At 38.6% G+C, this 19,770-nt stretch overlaps 1 protein-coding gene across 1 annotated transcript in view; it reads left to right on the top strand.

The window, feature by feature from the left end:
- Nucleotides 1-150: 150 nt before the first annotated feature.
- The window catches only part of lrba (LPS responsive beige-like anchor protein), a gene marked incomplete at its 5' end in the record, with an annotated part of 190,396 nt that continues 170,776 nt past the window's right edge, over nucleotides 151-19,770 (top strand). The window contains 1 exon segment of the mRNA XM_035660012.1: nucleotides 151-663. Coding sequence (XP_035515905.1) covers nucleotides 478-663 — 186 coding nt within the window.

Raw genomic sequence — 19,770 nt, 5'->3', positions numbered from 1 at the left:
GAGGAGGAGGAGGAGGGAGAGAAACCGGGTTCAGGGCGAGCTCTGCTTCACCTGCGTCTCCCTCTGTGGTTACCTGCAGCACACTTCCTCACGGCTTTTAACGGCATTAATCCACCCGTCTGCTATCAAGTGACGGACCAAAGGGGGGAGAGAGAAAGAGAGAGAAAGAGAGGAGTAGTTCACTGTGGAGTGAAGCGGTGACATTTCCAGCCTCGTAGTGTGAACAGCTAACAAATTCCCTTTGCGCCCCCCCTTTTTTTTTGTTTGTTTTTGTTTGTTTTTGTTCTTTTTCGAGGCTCATTCGCGGTTTTTTGGATGGGGAGGAAAACGTTCAATTTGTGTGCCTGCAGACTGTCACAACAACTGAGCTGAAGGGGAGCTAGAGACATCGGGCTGCACTGTCACCATAGGAGGTGAACAGGTGCCTTACCTGTGAACGCCACCTGTCCCCGTCCTTCCTTCCTTTCTTTTTAGCAAATGGCTAGTGAGGAGGCGGCGGGCGCTGCGCAGCCAGGTGATGGAAAGGACGGGAGATCGGGCGCCATGGCGCTCAACCCCGGAGTGCCTATCAGGGGGATACGGATGAAATTCGCCGTCCTCGCTGGCCTGGTGGAAGTTGGGGAAGTTTCCAACCGAGACATCGTGGAGACGGTGTTCAACCTGGTAAGCTGATTACGGGAGCTCAGGATGGGCCTTTAGGTAGCACTGCGAGGAGCTCCTGGTTGTGACATCATCCTCATCTGCATGGTGATGATCTTGCGTGGCTTTACACAGTTAAGTGGGAATACTTTAGCACCAAAGCGGTGACTCTATGCTGAGGTCATGGGTCAAAATAAATGACTTTTTCTTTCCTGGTTGCTCCTGACTGTCCTTGTTTTTGCCCTTTATTTGAAATAGCATTCTTTATTTATCAGTACCAAACAGCTTGGGCTACAGTTTCAGGCTCTTATATTGGTATAGTACTAACAATTTGTCTAATTTAATATACCTATGACAATATTATACTGTTAAATGAGGGTGTTATGAGGTCTCTACACCTATAACATGTAATTATTAGGTTTGATCAAAGAAAAAAAAAACACGTTGCTCCTCATTTTTTGATTTAAAATACATGTCAGAAGAATCATCATGGCAGAAAAGCTGTTGAAGCAAATCAGCTGGTGCTTTTAGTGACATATCCAGGTCAGGTGTGTGTGTGTGTGTGTCTTATCTGTCTACTACCTGTTGGCCACCCTAAAGTCCTTATCCAGCTTTGTCTGCACTGATAGCCCTACTGGCAGCCCGAGTTATGAAATAACTTTGTGGTTCCTGCAACAAGAATGAACGAATGAATGAATGAATGAATGAGACTACCGGTAACAAGGAAGTTTAGCGTAAGGAGAAAGCATGCTCAACCAGAGTCTGGCTGGTTAGGTGAGAGAGAGAGAGGTGGAACCTGCAAAACTGCTTTGTCACTGTGGCAACACAATGGAGTCTTTTTTTTTATTTATTTTTTTTTTAGAAAAGGGAGGCTCACCCTCCACCTCTGTTGTCTGAAAATGTGCTCCCCCACAGTGGAGGCAAATGAAACCGTAGTAGTACTTTCCCCCCCTCATGAGGAGTACTAAACACAAAGCTCTTCCATCACCCAACCAGCGAGCCAGCCTCTACGTCTGTAAGAGAAACTAGCACATGTTGACTTGACTGTCGCTGCATAAGCATTTTCTATAATTTATATTCATCAGCTAATTGTTTCGGCTCTCGCGTGGAGCTGTTTAATAATAACTTGGTTCCTCAAAAGAGTTTCAGTGCAACTTTATTGCATACTAATAAAATGAAAATGGAGACATGAATTTCAACTGTAAGGGCAGAGTGATAGTGTGTGTGTGTGTGTGTGGCTCATGTTAAACAGACATTTGTTGTATCATTCAATGTAAAAAAAAACCGTACACTTCAAATTTCGCTGGTTTTATTCAGTCTGTGATTATTAATGAGAATCAGGAAAACATGTGAGAGTCAGTAGTGCCTTTTTTAGATTAGTGAGGCAGCAAATACAAATATCACAGGGAGCACAGTTCAGTTTTCAGTTGCATGGTCCAAAGAGAGGCAGCTACTAATTACTATATGTTATTTTTTGCTTTTTCTTTCTGTGGAAAACTCATTAATATTGAACAAAACTGAGCTGGAGAGACAGCCATGCTTGTGTTTTGACAGAAGTATCAGTATGCAGTCTGCTGGTGTCCCTGGGACTCCACGTTTTAGCACGGTCAGTGTCATTTTAGGGCTTTGAGGAATGGCAGCGTGCATTTCATTATGCTTACCACCCTCCGCGCTCTGTCTCTCATGCCCTCCACATCCTCTGCTCACCTTCCACGTGGGTGATAATGTGATTTACCATATAGGCCAGAGCCTCTTCGCTGTGGTGGCATCTCATTTGCAAACCATCGCACTGCATGAGTCCTACGTGGTATCTGGTTAAATGCGACATCGTTTACTCAAAAGAATTATCAAAACAATGTAATAATGTGACTCAAAGCAGTCACTGTGTTGTTTTTTGCCTGAAGTCAGGAAGTCGCTAAATGGGGAAGAAGAGTGTATCTCATAGTCTTGTTCAGTCAAAACTGATATGCATGCAGCTGCATGTGGGTTTTACACATTTGTCTCTCTGTTGTTACATCTGGTCCATGCTCCAGTATACCTGTGCCAGTTAAAAGTGAAAGTAAAGTTGAGTACACCAGAGAAGGAAGGATCTGGTTAGATCAGAGCTTTGGAATATTAAATAATCCATCTTTGCTACACTTTTCTACCCTCAGGTGTCTAAAAACTACATGTTATGAACTTCTTTTTGCAACACAGAATTGCTAAAAATATGGGTTATCTTATCGGTATCGGCCATGAGAAGCAGGTAGTCATCGGTTATTGTATTGACAAAAAAAATCCATAAGGCGCAGACATAAAGAAAGACAGGTTTAAGGAGCGCAGTTCAACTATCCATAAAGTTTTTAATTAAAAAATGGTAATTCTTCTGTGTGGTGGAGTATCCTAAACACACAACCACACATTAACTGTAATTAGAAACTCTCTAATGTTCTGCTACTTAGAATGTTGGTTGCTTTCTCACTGTCTCAGTTTACAGTCTCACAGTATTTTTATTTTTTTTTTTAAGCATAGCTAGTGCACTGACAGGAAGCAGTGAACTTCACAACATAATTTTTTTTATTTCATTTAGTTTTTCATGCATTAAAACCAATCATAAGTACAGTAGTATCACAATTCAACATATGGCATTTTGCCATAACGGATTAACTTGATTTACATACAACCTCCCTCAGTAAATTTTCTTTTCTTAAGTCTTTCTTGCGCAGGAGGACGATGTGTGGAAAGAGTTCAGCTTTAACATGACCTTCTTTACATTGGCTCATGTATTATTGAAGCCCCTACACAACAATATTAGTCCACCCACACAAGTGTTGTCACTTATGTTGCCTGATTAGACCTCTTCTCAGGTCTGTGTGGGCGTGTATGAACAACAAAGCAGAGCCATCCACCTTCAACCTGAGTTGAGATCTGTTCAGCCAGAGTAGTTGAAAACACCTGTGTGGCTTTGCAAGGCCTTTTTAGGGTTTTATTGCTTAAAATATTCATCACTGTGTTGGTGATTGTCAGTTTAAAAACATTAATGAAAACACTGAAAATGTTCTATAACATAAGGCTGCACAGATTTGGTAGTCAAAAGCTTCTTTATGCACATATTATTTGGCCTTTTCATCCTTAAATGCAGCAGTAAGCAATATATTCTGCACTGATTCGAAGGACTAATAATAGTGTGAAAGGGCTACTCCCAAACCCACTGAGAATCAATGCCCTACTTCACAGCCCTGCGCAGCTTTCTATCACTGATCTCATGGTTAAGTTTATGGTACAAAAAAAACCAACCGAAACCTACTGGTTTCCGATAAAATGCTGGGCAGCAACTTTCAGCCCACACGATCACACAAACACATTATACAGTACGATTCTTGCACTGCAAAAGCACACAAAGTTGAACATCTAGCAAACCTGAGGAACCATTGGAGACTATTTCTGGCTGCCTGTCAGATTTGAAGTCCAATGGTCACTGGTGTTTTTAGCCCTTGTTTAGCCTGCCAGCTCTAGAGAATAATATCTGGGAAACTTGCGCTTGGTAAATGTTTGACTTTCTTCACCAGTCACTCATTCATTTCTTTTTTTTTTTTTGTAAGGCAAGTAGCATACAGTTGGTTTGTGTGAGCTCCTGTGTTGTAAGTGGCAGCCCACAGTTTTACAGGAAGCTGCATTGTTTTTGTTTTCTTGGTCTGGCTAACCAAAAGTGTCTGCTGAAAGCTGCAAGGAGCTGCAAAGTGGGGTGTTAATTCTCAGTTGGGTTGTCAGCAACAATGGTTACTGACTGATGTATCCGTCTGATGTCATTTTCAGTCAGCGCTGGCACGGGGTTAGTTAGTGAGCGGTTAGCAGGCAGTTAATATTGAAAGTACATGTTTATGCAAAGGCAGTGATTTAATACATGATCAAATATAATGACATCTCCTTACTTAGGATAATAGATTATTTCTACAATGACACAAAAAGGTGGTGCAAAGGTTTTGGTATTAGGGTCCTCATGATAATGCTTAAACTATTGAATAATAATCGAAGATGAAGCTCATACGATTAGTCAACTAAAAAAATAATGATATGAAATAATGAAAAATAAGTAATTTTTCATGCAGAAATTAGGTAAATTTTTTGTTTTGGACTGTCACTATTTTATGACATTATATAGACCAGAAAATAATTGGCAAATTAGTCTACTAATCTTACTGTTAGTTACAGCCATAACAGAAGAGAATACACATTAAATGAACTTGAATTTACCTACTTTAAATTACATATTGGAATATAAAAGTCATCATCTACTCAAGTGAGATCTGCTTCTGTCAACTCATGTCCTAATGTTATAAAACAACGTCTGCCTTATACATTGTGTGTACTGTATATACTGATGATATATATGTATATAGTGATATTTCTATGAAGATCAGGTGTGAGCGACAAAGACACTTCTGTGTACCAAAAGTCACAATGCACCTGCAACAATATTACTTCAGAATATCACATGTACAGCATATAGTCTTCCAGAACTCTGTACACCACTGATTATTGTATATCTGTGTGCAGAAGAGCTGGCCTGAGCCACGCTCATGGCTCCTCTGTTAGGTGACACAGGAGATGGGTGAGTTTGTGGTGTGGAATGTATCTTTGGCTTTCCCTGAAGGCAAGGTCATAGGGTTGGCTGCTAGCTTTGTGGACAGCAGTGGGAACCAAAGCTATCTGTGCACATGGTTGTGTTAATGTAATTGTTGATCTCTTAAAACATTTGAAACATTACATTGAGGTAATATCTGTTTCCTTTTAATGTGCGCGAGTGCCAAAGTCAAGGACAGTCGCACGTTTAAATGTGTGACGTATTTTGTAAGGATGTATTTCATTTTTGCTATCCCCATTTTGGGGACTACAGATGAATTTATCCATGTCCCAGGGCCTTTCAAACCAAAGTGCTTCTGTTCTATTACTGGACTATTTGGAAAACAGCAGTCTGATGATTAGAACGTAGTTTGATAGCTGAAATCATTTTGTTCTAATTTTGGAAAATGTCTCTTCACATGTTCTCATTTCTCTTGAGCCACTGAGCATACACAGTGTATTGTAAAATAGATAGAATACATTTATTACATCTAATATTAGGCTGTAGCTATAGCTTAAAAGTCATCTTATGTTTTAGGTTTGTAAATATTTCATGTTATGTGCTGGTATTTAGTTTCCTATGTAAGGGGCAACTGCAGGAAAATGTAAAAACATCTTGCTTTGTTTCTGAATTCCAGGCTTGCTTCCCTTGCCTTGTATGAAAGAGAAAAATCTGTATTATTATTTTTAGGTGCCATTCTTTGGCTGAACATGCATGGTATCTGTTTGATGGTTCGCTGTTGCCCACTTTATCATTTCATGTACTGATGTTGACACAGATGATATTACTTTGAGGTAGGCTGTCACAAGTGAAATTAATTATTCTAAACTGCATCTTTCCTGTGCTTCTTTAAATAGTGTACTTAGTACCTTTTTCTACACACCACTACAAAGCACCCTGTACTCTGGAATTTATAATGTATCAGGTTTTAAAATTGTGAAATTGATTTTACCAGCTTCTGGTATCAGCAGATATGCAGGCTATGTTTGTCTTTAACAGCTAGGAACTGGAAGGCGGCAGTTAGATAGTGAGATAAGCTATGTAACAATATAACATGATAACCACAAGAAATCAAACTAGTTTTAATAGAACCACTTTAGCCTTTAAAGACCTAAAAATGTAATTTTCCCAGTTATATCTATTGGTATTTAGCCCAGGAGATGGTTTTGGTTGTATGTACCATGTTTTTATTTATATTCTTGCTTACTCCTCCCATGAAAAGAATGCACCAAGTCACTTAGAGAAGAAAATATGGCATTTCAAATTAATGATCACTGTAATAACATTGGAGTATGACCCTGAGGGTCAAGATGACAGCTTCTTTTAATTCCCTGACAATGTGCGTATGACGTATAGCCAGGAATGCAACAAACACGCAAACTATCCCTTTACTTGCACACATTAACACAAGTGGTAGGGGAGTGAGGGCGATCCTTGTCCTCTCTCCAGGCATGCTTTGCCCTCTCTGGCAGTAACAAAGAGCCCTCTAATCTGACACATGAATGAAACCCTATCTGCTTCTCTCAGTTATCTGTCGCATCAGCCCAATTGCGCGGTCACACCTTTTTCCTCTTTCTCCACTGTAGCCAAAAGCAGAGGAGGTGGAGGGGTGTTGTCTAAATAAGCACGACCGGACACTGTTTACAGTCCTAAATGAGTCATTTGTTTTATTTTCAACATTACCTTCAATGCTCGACCTTTTTTTATTTCCCTACACAAAGGCGGACATTTCTGTGGCCTTTGCACCGTTTTGGCTGTAACCTCTTATTGACAGTTATTACAGTGTCAACACAGTGAGCATCTTGAAGGTGAGCACACAGGTTGGACCAGCCAGCATGCAGTTTAGCTTTAACTGGTTCTAAATGACCATTACTCGGATGTTCTTGTTCTGTTTACCTGTATAGTTTGTCGTTATTTAGCCCCAAGAAGATCAGATAACGTACCCATCATGCCTCATCATCTGCTGCGTGCTGACAAACAGGCATATGGCCTCGGGAGTCAACCATGCTTGAAAGAGATGTCCGTCAACTAAGAGACTGTAATGGCTTAGGAAACATACGTTTTGAGATATTGTTTGAGAATGCTTAAGATACAGTATTTTGAGGCTTGGGGCTAGAACATAGCAAAATAGTTCTGGGATGTTTTTTTTCTTATTTTCTAATTCAACAGAAATTTTATTTGACTGTTGTGGAATGCAAATATCACAGTATGTTTGTTATTGTAGTTCTGAAAACTTGTTCCATATGGCAATTTGCTGCTTAAATAGCTCAAAGGATTGTTTTGTCTTTTCCTCCTAATTGCAAAAAGACATAAAAAGACATATGGACAACTCGTTTGTTTTAGGGTTAGGGTCATTCTGTGCTGATTGTCAGACTTTTAATACAGCACAGAATAATCATTTGGCTTGATTGTTTGTACACGTTTCAGCCCAATGAGCACGATTCTAATTATTTTCTTGAAATTTGCGCACTTATTGGTAGACTAATTATTTAGTGCGCTCATTTGTAGACTAATTGGTTTGTGTTTACCATTGGTAAACATGGAAACAGAATACATTTTCTACCAGACATTATGATTTCCAAAGCCTTGTTGGACTGTTGGAAGAGAGAAGTGGCTTTTAGTAGACAAAATCACATCTGTTTTGTTGACTTGAAAGTTTGATTTTAAATTTGTTGGACTGACGACCAATTATCAAACGATCAAGCCATATTTCCTTGGAGAGTCTCTCAACCAACAGCAGACTCATTCAATGCATTCAACTTCAAGTTTGCTTTCAAACATGGTTGAATTAGCGTTTAAGTGAAAGATTAACCAGTCACAAATCATTTCTCTGCATTTGCGATTGTTTCAGTGAGGCGGCCAGTGTTTAGGAAACAGGGCCATAATGTAGTCTACTTCTTGACCTACATTTCTCCTCTCATTGTTTCTTCTATAAACAGTGCCGGCTCACAAAGGCATTTTAGCAGAACACTACTGGTTATGTTGGAGGAAGCTAGCAACAAGAGCTGTTGGTGACTGTCAGAGACCAGGAGTCTGTTAATTACACTGTGCCCCAGAATCGGCCACAGTGGCAATTAAAAACTGCTCTCTTTAATTTGTTGTATGTAGGCTAATATTGTACCATCAGTTCCCTCAAATAAGAAAACCTCTAGTGCTAGTCACACATGTAGTTTGGTATAACTACTTGTATTGAGGAAATGGTCCTTTTTTATAAAAACTATTGACTAGATAACCATAATAACAACCTAGATAGCACCAAAATGAAACCCTAATGCAAAATGTTGATGTTTTTTATATGTATGACCCATCCCTTTTAGTAGCGTGTCATGTGCCAGGTTGAGGTCAGAGTACAGTTAGAATAATAGTTTAAAAAATTGATTCTCGACCTCTTACAGTGACAATAATAATACATTTATTTTTGTGTGTGTTTAGTGTGCTTGTGCTTGCTGGCTGTCAGTGGAGCAGGTGGGAAAATGTTTTTTGGAGCACTTTTAACCATGTTTGGTGGAGCCAGCTTTACTTCTCTCTTTTGATATTTTCTTTTTATCTTTTGCCTTCTGTGTAGAGAGAAAATTTCCCACCCGTGACCATGTCCTAGAAAAAGAGCAAACCTGCCGTGTGTCAAACTGAATGCCCTTCGGTGCCGCAGCCCCATTTTGACTTTTTGTTTTGACATAATCTTGCCTAGTGCCGCTTTAGTTTTAAGTACTTACACACATTACACACACACATGCACAAGCTACACCTCACTGGCCTTTTTGCGTGATCCCTCCCTTCACCCACCCATGAATTTTCCAGCTGCTTCAAGTCAAGTTAGCTGCGGCAACAGGGACATCTCGGTCCGAATTTACTTTCCAACAACTTTCTGTCAAATCTATAGCAAGCCTGTGAAGAGTTGTTCTTTTATCTTATCCAACGTAAGCCTCAGAGTCTCCTCCCAACCAATACGAGCCCAAACTGATTTAAAGCCCGGGTAGGTCACACTGGAGAAACTAGCAAGTGACAGCTAGATTTAGTAAGCATCGAACTTTCAGTTTCAGTTTTGGGGTTTGGATATTCACACACTTACCTACAACTGTCTCTCACTGCACACCGCAGCACACATCTTCACCTTTTAACTCAATATGAATGCACTTTGGGTTATCAACTATGAAAATACATACTGGTTACACACATGTACACACCATGCAGACACTCCTGGCAGCTTAATGTGCTAGCACGGTGGTTAAATTGACATGTTGGAACATTAGTGCAGAGCTTTTGGCTAAACAGGAGGCAATATTAACCTCCTGGCTCTGCTAGCTTCTCTTCACAGTAGGGGGTGTAATGATATGCTAATAATGCCTGCCTACTAACCAAGTTTCAGTGTTGGATGCTGAAAAAGGTGTGAATATTAAAACATAATATCAAATGCTGAGCCTTAAGGTCTCGGCTCACCTTAGTCTCTGTGGGGGAGATTTCTCAAGAGAATACACAATAGAATTGTTAAGCGAGATCACTGAAGCTTCTAGCAGGTTTAATGCCTACATATCTTAGACCTTTTTCCTTGTTTTAGGCAGATTAATTAGTAGTATATATAAACCCCATGATTAAACGCCCCTGTAAAATTAAGGTTTACCTTGTTTAAAGGTCTCTTGTGTTAATTAAATGTCTTTTTAAGGCTCACTGTTATAGAATCTGGCAAATTCTTTTTTTTTTGTGTCCCAAAAGAAATGAATGCATACTTTGTTTCAGTGTTTGGCTTGATGCCAGACCCCTGTACTCTTTACTTTAATGAACTTGTTTTTGTGATGTTTTTAGCAGATCTTGCATCTTGTTAAATGCTTGTTTTTAACAGGAGCTATGAGTGCCTGTTGAGTAATAACTGTACATGCCCTAAGATTATTTTGGACACAAGAACACAGTTTTCAGTGAGCTTTTAGCAGTGCAAAGTACTCTTAAATATAGACGCCTCATCTTTGGGAATTCATACAACTAGCGCACATTGAGTCAGTATTAAGTTGGCAACTCCCTATGTCCTGGGAAGGATGGGGTTCTTTATTGGCTTTTGCTAGTATTTTATCATCTATTATCTCTAGAAATAGCAATAAATATATTAAAATGTATTATATTTAGTGTTGCTGTAGAGTAATTGCAGTCCATGGCTCCTGCTAACAGCGCTGTCAGGGGTCTCTGCCTCTCCTCTTTGAGCTTCTCTCTCACGCTTTCTCTCCGGGATTAGGGTGTTCCTACCGCCTATATGTAAATAGTTGGCTTGAGCTTGTAAATATTTAAATAGATTGTTTGATCTCCTCCCTCCCTTGTAAAAAAAAACATTTTTACTTTAAATATACAGTCTCCCTGTAGTGAGTTTGTGATTATTTGGCTAAATTATAATAATGCTTAAAATGTCTGTATTTTTATTTTTCCGTCGTCGTATAACTATCTGAAACAGGTTTGCACTTACACTGCAGTTTGCAGTGATGCTTTTATTGATCAGTTAGAAAAACAAAAACTAGAAAGTAAACAGTAACTCAACCGATGACTAAATGAATAATGAAAGCTTCCATGGTGGACCAGAGTGAATCAATGAATGATGCCACTTACTAAAAACTCAATTTATTTGCATCAGTAACATTCAGTATGTATAATGAAGAAAAAAAATAAATAAAAAATAAAATAAATAAATAAATAAATATATATATATATATATAAGTATATTATAATATATATATAAATTATATATATATATATATATATATATATATAAATATATATAGTATATATATATATATATAAATATAAATATAAAGTACATTTTGAACCCTGATTCCATGCTGTTGTTTGGAGTTACTACTTTGTTTAGCCCATAATGTGCAGTCAGTCTCAGGCACAGTGCACATGGAGGCATGACCCACTACGCTCTAGACTAGAGTCTAGACACTCTGCCATATTTCATCCATCTCATGGATAGGTGGTGATGGTATCCAACTATGTTCTACTGCAAACAAGTCAACCTTTGTCTAACAGGACTCTTGCTGAATACAGACACAATAGTGACCATTTATGTTGTTTTGCCTCGCTGCTTGTACATATAAAATGCCCTAGTTGCAGCCCGGCCTGTAGCGTATTTCACTATATTAGTTGTGGGAATGACTGCGTGATTCTGCTCTTCTTAAGGGATCATCTGCTTTTCTCCAACCCTTGTTTGGTAATTTAGTTTGTCTAAGCATGTCTGTTGACACTAAATAATCTCAAAGATTTTCCTAGTAAACTAGCAGTTGTTAATTCCAAGCCAGTAGTCACCTGGTCATCAAATGTTTATGATATTCATTAAAATATATCTATATTTTAATAGCTGCCTGTTAAATGCTGAAGCAGAAGAAGCGGTTATAAATCAGGATTTAATACAAATGTTTTTGATAGTAGCGCAAGCTAGTGGCAGCAGCTCGTACAGTTAGCACATGCAGCAGTGCTGTGTTAGAAGAGAAAAGGTCCGTGTTACGAACAATCCCCTGATACTTTGGTCCTGTAACAGCTGGCAGCTCCTGTCCTGACACTGGTTTTGATTTTCGGTGAATATCCGACTAATGAAAAGTGTGTCGTCCAAGACTCCTCTTGTCCACTATCAGTTTACTCGACTATCAGGGGACAGCCCTAGTTGACACTGGGCTCTGTTGAGGTGAGACTCCCTTTTGATTGCATGCATGTATGCAGGCTATACTTGCAAACATACAATGTGTGTTTCTAAGGCCACATGGCACAACCATCCAAAGTGGGCTTGTTACTGTGTAAGCTTCTATCAGTCTATAGGCAAAGATAAAACAGGGCCTTATTGATTGATTGGTGTCGACAGACAGAGGGCTGTGACCCAAATCTAGCACTCTACCAAATTTATTTTACCCCCGTGTAATCTGAAATTTACTTGGTGTGCTACATTTTGAGTATTTAAAGTATCTTTTTAGCCAAGATTTGTTTGTCTTAAAAACAAAGGATGACAAGATTGATTTTCTTTTTTTAACAGCAGTTTTGATACAAACAAGAGGCAGTGACACTATAATCATTATCCATCTTTTTGTTTTGCATTGTTTTTAAAGATATGCATTTTATGAGGAGTTGATTTGTTGTCTTTCACTAAACACTTAGTAGATCAAACTTGTATCCAATTCCTGTCTCAAATATGTCTTAAAGTCTGGATGTATTACAGGACTGTAGGCTAGGGCAAGGCTGCTATATCACACTTCCACTGAAGATATGGCAAGAAGTCAAACAGTAGACACTTTTTTATCTATTCTATTACTCTATAGATCTATTTTATCACCAAAGAAATGAAATAATACTCAAATGAACATGCATAACACTGAGGCCTGTATCTTTACTGCACCTGTAAGTCATGTTGGCTCACAGAGAACAGTGCTGAAAGACTGGCCCTTGGTCGAACATGACTGTCGACCTTTAGATGGTTCCTCTACCCTTGACCTGCTTTCACGCTCTCTGCATCAGCAACTCATCTGTTGCCAAGGTCTGGCATTCAACCTGTAGGGAATACAGGCAACACATAAGAGACGCAGCCCATAAATAAATACTGCACAACACAGTAACACAGTGTTAACTGTTGAACATTTCCAGGTTCTTCTTTTTTTTTAAATCTTTCTCTGTCCGTGTCAGACGTGGTCAGTCAGTGCTGCCTGTCTCTAAACTGTTGTTGGTTAGTTTTATCGATTTTTCTATTTCTCCAAAATTGTAAAGCTTAATATGTTTAATGTGTGTAATTGTGTCTCCTACTCAAATTGGCTTGGGGCCCACTGGTATTTTCATCTCTTACGAGGGCCACTTCAATGTTGAAGTATGACAAGAGAACGCAATATTATGAAAATATTTCCATTACCGACGTCGTACATGATCATTGTAGATATTTTTTGCTCTTTGCAGCCAATTATCAATCATTATTTTGCACCAAACAAAATAATAATAATAATAAAAAAATAATAATGATGTATGAAGGGGTAGTTTAAATTGATATGGAAAAAAATGGAAAAAACTATTAAATGAAATATTGCCAGCTGGATTATATGATATTTTTGACATCATGTTGTAGACCAGATGGAGGGGGATGGAGGGCCGGAGTTTGAGATCCCTGGTTTAATCATCAGCTTGGTACATCATGTAACATTTGTTTAGGGACTATGGATGAAGAATAGACCTGTTACTGACTCTGGTATGTGTACTTTAATGTTTATGAATAAGCACTGTCCCTGTTAAATGAACAAAAATATATTCTTATTAGCAAGAAAGTCCTTAATTTAATGAATCAACAGACTGGCGTCTTGAAGTGAACAATTAAGCTGGAGAACTGTATGTAATGAATCTTAAAGGTTTGATGTCTCACATTCTTCTAAATAATCTTCTAATACAATATTTGCTGTTATAGGACCCTGGTTTATAAAAATTCTCTTAGTTTGTTTGAATTTTCTTGGAGTACGAGGCTTCAGGAGAAGATGGAGGAGGATGAGGAAAGGTTGTGGGAGGTGGAGTGTGCACAGCCTAAATTAATGAACTTGTTTGGATATAAGGGTGAGTTGAAGGCCAGGCAATCCACACCCAAATATTTAATCAGCCAGAACCACAGAGTAGGCATTTCTTTCACTATCAGTAATGAAGAGAAAGAAAAGTGGGCATAAAGTTCTTCAGTATTTTTGCAAATATGTCTAAGTGCAAAATAATTATCAGCTTTCTCTTATGCTCTGGAGATCTTAACCAAAGTACTGAGACGTTGAGCTACATACAATAAATGACAGTTTAAAATAAAAATCAGTTTTACCCTCTCTGACTGTTACCTGTGATTAGCATTGCCCATAGGGTAATCATTTCCACAATTCTTCATGCCCGTGTCTAGTGACGGTCATGGTAAATGTGAAAGACGACTATATTTCTTTCTTTTTCTTCCTGTACTCTGCATTGGATTAGCACTGTTTGTGGCACTGATGTGGAATGTTTATCAGTTTACAAATTGAATGCATACTTCTAAATTGGAAAATAACACACATGTACAAGCATTATTTCCCTTTTATATCTGTCTGAGTAATTCAGTAACAGCTCCTTGCATTGTCGAGAGTAAGCAGAGATTTAGCTCATTAACTGTGATCTATGAGTAACACGTTGTGAAGGGAGTAGCTGTTTTTTGAGGCACAAACTTCCCCAGATGAAACTTCTGAAGGCCATTTGCGTTTAACTGTGTTTTAATGACCCTCATTTATCAACCTCGTAGACCTCTGAAATATTTTGGTAGAATGAGCAACCAGGATATCTGGCCTGACATTGTTTTATAAGACAAATGTTCGGCCTTCCGTTAGACCCACATCCCACTTGACACTTACATAATACTAGAGGAATGTTAAAATAATACATTTACTGACCTAATCTCAGCACAAATGTCCATCACAAGATGCCACAAGGATTTAGGGGATTTAATTTTGTTATTGGTGTGAGTATTATTTCATAATCGATAAACTAACATTGCATCCTAATATTAAAGGAAATATAATATTAGTCATCCTACCGTAAACCACATCAAACGTTCACCCAGGAGTCCTTTCTTAGATGTCAGAAGAATGATGCAGTAACCCATAAACAGTGCCTGTCGCGACATCAGGTAATGCCATCATACTACTGCGGGACCATCAGACAGGCAGCACCTGGTCACAAGCCACTGAAAGTAAATGTTAAAAGGTGGAGTGTGTTCATTCTGGAACATCACCGGGGTTATCAGTTTGGCATCTTACGTCACAGATGTTTCATTGAATCATGCCCAAGTCATCAAGGTTCAACAGAAAGTTTTGGTGTCCCAGAGGCAACCGTCTACATTGCTGAGACATCATAGCAAACGCGGCTGTGTGTGTTGCTCTCTGTTAAAGGACCAAATAAAAAAACAAACAAAATTGCCATATTTTAGTCCTACTGAATACGCTGCTGTGGGCTGAAGACTTCAAGACAAACATTCTTCAACTAGATAATCAGTATATCTTTTGTCAATGTGACCGGCGTTGATCCACTGAGGAAGCTTTATTGACAGTTGTGTACAAACCACAGGAAAGAGGTTTGGAGTATAACAACTTTGTTCGGATATGCTGCAGACAGTTTCCTGGTTCCCCATTCAGAGTTTCCCTCAGGAAATTGTTCAGCTGAGGTGCTAAGCTGCCCAGAGCCTGACACATCTCATATCTTGATACATTTATTTAATAGATGATGGCCTAAACAATAGTTGCACTCTTTTGCTGTGTAAAATAATGTCTCTGTTCCCTTTCTCCAAAGGTTAATGTTTTATATAGACTAATAGTAGTAATAGTGTGTTCATTTTTCATGATGTTAGTGGTTCAGGTGCAGCCTATAAAACACTGTGAGAAGCCCTGCTGCTTCTTTTTTAGCAAATCAGATTGGCTATTTTAGGCTTACAGCTATTATTGGCTCAGTTTATATATGCCAGTTAATGTTTCCCTGTTGAGTTGCATCAAAAGAATAGTAAAAATGGGAATTGTTAATATTCTTCCAGAGGGAATTTTGTACTAAAAAGACTTTAATTTTGGAAGATGTGTTTAACTTGGACTGCTGAAGTAACATATTAGCTTCAGATAAACTTTTGAATACAATTTTGCACAAAATAAGGACTGTCGATTTAGTCCCCAGTCATTAACCCTTAAGTCGCATTATGTAGGGATCTTTTTAATAGCAAGTACTGAACAGGAGGAACGAAGCAAAACCTCTTGCAATGTTGGTATGAGCACCTGGCTTTTGTTTAAAGATAGACTTGAAAAATTGTAAGCCTACCATTTAAATGAGCAAAACTCTGTTCAGATTCAACCTTAAGTGACTCATCAGGGATGGGTCCCAGGCTGGAACTCCTCACTAATGTTTGTCTCTTTCCTTCTTCACTTCTCTGATCCAGCTGCTATTTTTAACATGTTGCACCAGCGAGCCAACCTTCCTATTTACTACCACTCTGCAAACTAAAATCGTGGGCGTTGCTGTGTCAAACAATGAAATTCTTTGTTTACCTCATAATCAAATTACCTCCTTTCCATGTCTGCTATCTGACATTAAACTCACAGTAACAGACAAAACGTATTCTTCCGCATGATTTTTGTTAATACTTGACATTTTATTCCAGACAGAGACCACATAAAGATTTTCTGAAGTAGAAAGCCGGGCCAGTCAATGGATCACATTTGAGTATCATTTTTATTTTAAACATCTCATTCCAGAAGCAGACGACTTTTGCCGGTCAAAGTTGTTCTGGAGAAGTAAGAGTAAGTCCTGGACTCTGATGTCTAATGAGGACCATTTCCTGACAAGCCTTTTCCTCTTGTTGACAATACCAGCCACCCTTTACCCCAAGCTAGATTGCCAGATAGACAGTTTACGTTTTTAAAGAAGTCTGTTATACACTACACATCCTTATTTAATGTTTGCTAGTACTTTATTGGCTTAATGTTTAAAATGATAAAAAAGAAGCTCGCTTTGGTTCAAAAAGTCTTCCGTGTGCATGTATGTATGTATGTGTGTGTGTGTATGAGATGGATGACACAACTTGTGACCACCATGTGTGATGAATACTGTTTCTGTATCACATTCCTCCCCGTCCTCCAGGGATAATTCCTTCGTTGGAATTGTGGAAGTGATTTTAGTTTTAGTTTGGAGGAAGGTACCATAATAAGTAGGGAGCTTCTAGGAATACTGACATCTTGTAATATCATCACACATTTGACTGTCAACAAGATAAAGAGAAGGATGGAGCAGCATGGTAATAGAAGGGTGGATGGTGTCATTTTGATGTAATCTAAATCCTCTCTCTTTCATTTGGATGAAACGTACTGTAGGTCATAATTATATAGTTGCTTTCCCTTTTTCTTGTTTTGGGTCTTTGTGTCTCCCATCATACTGTGCAGGGGACATAATGCAGGATAAATGATGTGTGATAGCATACAATAATTAAATTTAATGTAATCTGAAACAGCATGCATACCATTATATCCATGTTTGTTATCTGCTGTTTTCTGAATGTCGTACCAAACCTGTGTTCTTAGGCAAATGAATGGAACAACAAAAGGAAATGATGTGTTGAACAGACTACTGCTGAGGCATTATCACGTTTAATGTAGTGTAAAAACGACTGCCAGCCGTTGTTTAAAACAAAAGCCTTGGCAGGTTGCCCTTCTGAAGATATTCTTAGAAATCTAGCTATTAAAATATCTCTCTACCTACTTTACCTCTCCTCTCTGTCTGTCATTGTTTGTCTCTTAGTGTGTCAAGCAAGGCAGCATTGTGGCACTGATGAGAGAAAATGTACTCAAGTGTGTCAGATAATCAATCTTCTAATTCAAAATTAATTCAACAATAATTAGTAAAAACCCAAGAATAATTTAGCAATTACAGCGGAATAATCACCATTTGTTAATTAATCTCAATGTTAGTCCCCAACACAAAAAGAGTATTTGGTGCCACTTCTGTAAAATATTCATGAAGAGTATTTGGAATAACAGCTTGTTATATATGAAGTGAGTGAGTCGGGTAAAAAAACCCATTGAACCAATGTATTCCATGGTCACTGCATGCATAATATTCACCACTTTACCTTCTACCCCTGCTTTGACAAATGTAAAGTGGCAGACTCATCCACCAGGCGGGATGTTCTGTGAATATTTAACGGAAGAGTAACCAGCTATATTACAAGACCGTAAAACTGTTGGTAATCCTTCATTCTTCTGTAGTTCTGTGGCTTGGTTGTGTATAACATGTAGTATCGAGGGAGTCTGAGTGAGGTTTGACAGCTCCAGACTGTGTAGAGAGACTAGAGAGCAGGGCTGGGCAATAAGGCAGAAAAATCATTAGCATGCTAAACATGTCCTTGTCATATGATCACAATTTATCATGATACATAATAATATATTTCTATTTTTGCAAATCAAAAAGTGTTGACTTTATTTTTCAGCATTAAATAATACATTTTTACTGCACTTTACAGTGTCAAAGCTCTGTTTTATTGCACCAATATTGTCCTTTTCTTGTTGTTGATCTTGTTGCCTGACGGGTCTTGGCAATAAACTGAAATATTGCCAAACCACCAGCACGCATTAACACTGTCATCAGCTAAAGTGGAATTGTCCCTTGTTTGCTTCTCTTCACGAGTCAACCGTCACTCCACATTTCGCTTTCAGCATTTGCCCTCTGCTAATCTGTACTGCGTGGCCCATTTCCTGCTGACACACAATTGACCGGAAGGAGGAGATTCCACCAGCCAGTTGTGTGCTACTTGTCATTTTCCTGTGCACTTGAGCTGATTATTTCATATCAGTTCAAGAAAAAAACAATTTATATTTTTTCACAGCCCAGGGTTAGTAAAAAACATTCCTCTCGTATAATTCATCCAACCAATCGCCTGTTTTCACATGACAGAACCATAAATAAGCAAAATTAAAAACAGTGTTGCAGTGAAAATTCCTTCAACAAATGTAATCTTTGAAATTAATTTCTTCTAAGTTGTTGTTGTGCATTACTGCTAAACAGAAATGTTCAAAGTAAATAATATATTTGTTAAATTGACCAATTGTTCATCACTACTATTACATTTAGATGGCATCTTGCATGCACGTACTTTCAATACTGAAACCACTTCATCTGAAGTGTGCTTACAATAATAATGCATATATTGTTCCTCACTATTTCCTCTCATCTGCTCCATCAGAAGCTCATTCCCTCATATCAGCACTGGCACTAGAGGGATTTGAGTAGGACAGATTATTTGGTTGACCTCCCTCTCTGCTGGAGCCATTTCAACGTCTCACATCAGCAATGAAGAGCGTAGGATTCAATTTTGTCATATCACGAATCATGTTTTGGATCACTGTGATGGATGTTTCAGTTTGGGTGGTGCGGATGGGGGCTCTCGTGGAAGAATAAGCCAAACTGCGTTTGGTTTGACAAGATGGCTCGTTAAAAGCGATCCAGTTAGAAGAGCTGTTGAAAAAAGTAGGCCATTGATGTGTGGTGAAAGCATGGTCGCTCTGACAGCCCATTTGTTGAGTGTTTTGTTGCCTTGATTTTTTTTTAAATGGATTGAAAACCATAGTCAATTAGGGTTGTTCTAATACACAAGCTGGCATTTACATTTCTCCCATAAAGGACTAATTTAATTCGGCCTTAAAATGACCTTTACGTTTTTTTTAAACACTGAGGTATCACTAAAAAACATTCTGCCGACACTTTAACTAAATCATATCCTCCTCATGTCTAACACTCCCAAACTGACAGATGATACCAACTGATGGATGGATGGATGGATGGATTCTGATTGTTCAGAGCAATTCAAAGTCTAATATAAGCCTTGACAAACTACAGACATGCTAGACATGAACACAGATTTGTCATGGGGGTTCCTCTATTGTCCGTGTCTGCTGCTGTCTCCTGCAGGCAAATGACTTTATATTCAAATTATTTCCCCCATAGAATTAATTGCAGTTTCATTAGGGAGAGAATTGAAGGACGAACATCAACAC

This window comes from Morone saxatilis, unplaced genomic scaffold (assembly GCF_004916995.1).
Source record: "Morone saxatilis isolate NCDOM2014 unplaced genomic scaffold, NCSU_SB_2.0 Contig17, whole genome shotgun sequence".
NCBI lineage: Eukaryota > Metazoa > Chordata > Actinopteri > Moronidae > Morone > Morone saxatilis.
Note: the sequence above shows the minus strand (reverse complement) of the source record. Positions and strands in the feature narration are given on the sequence as shown.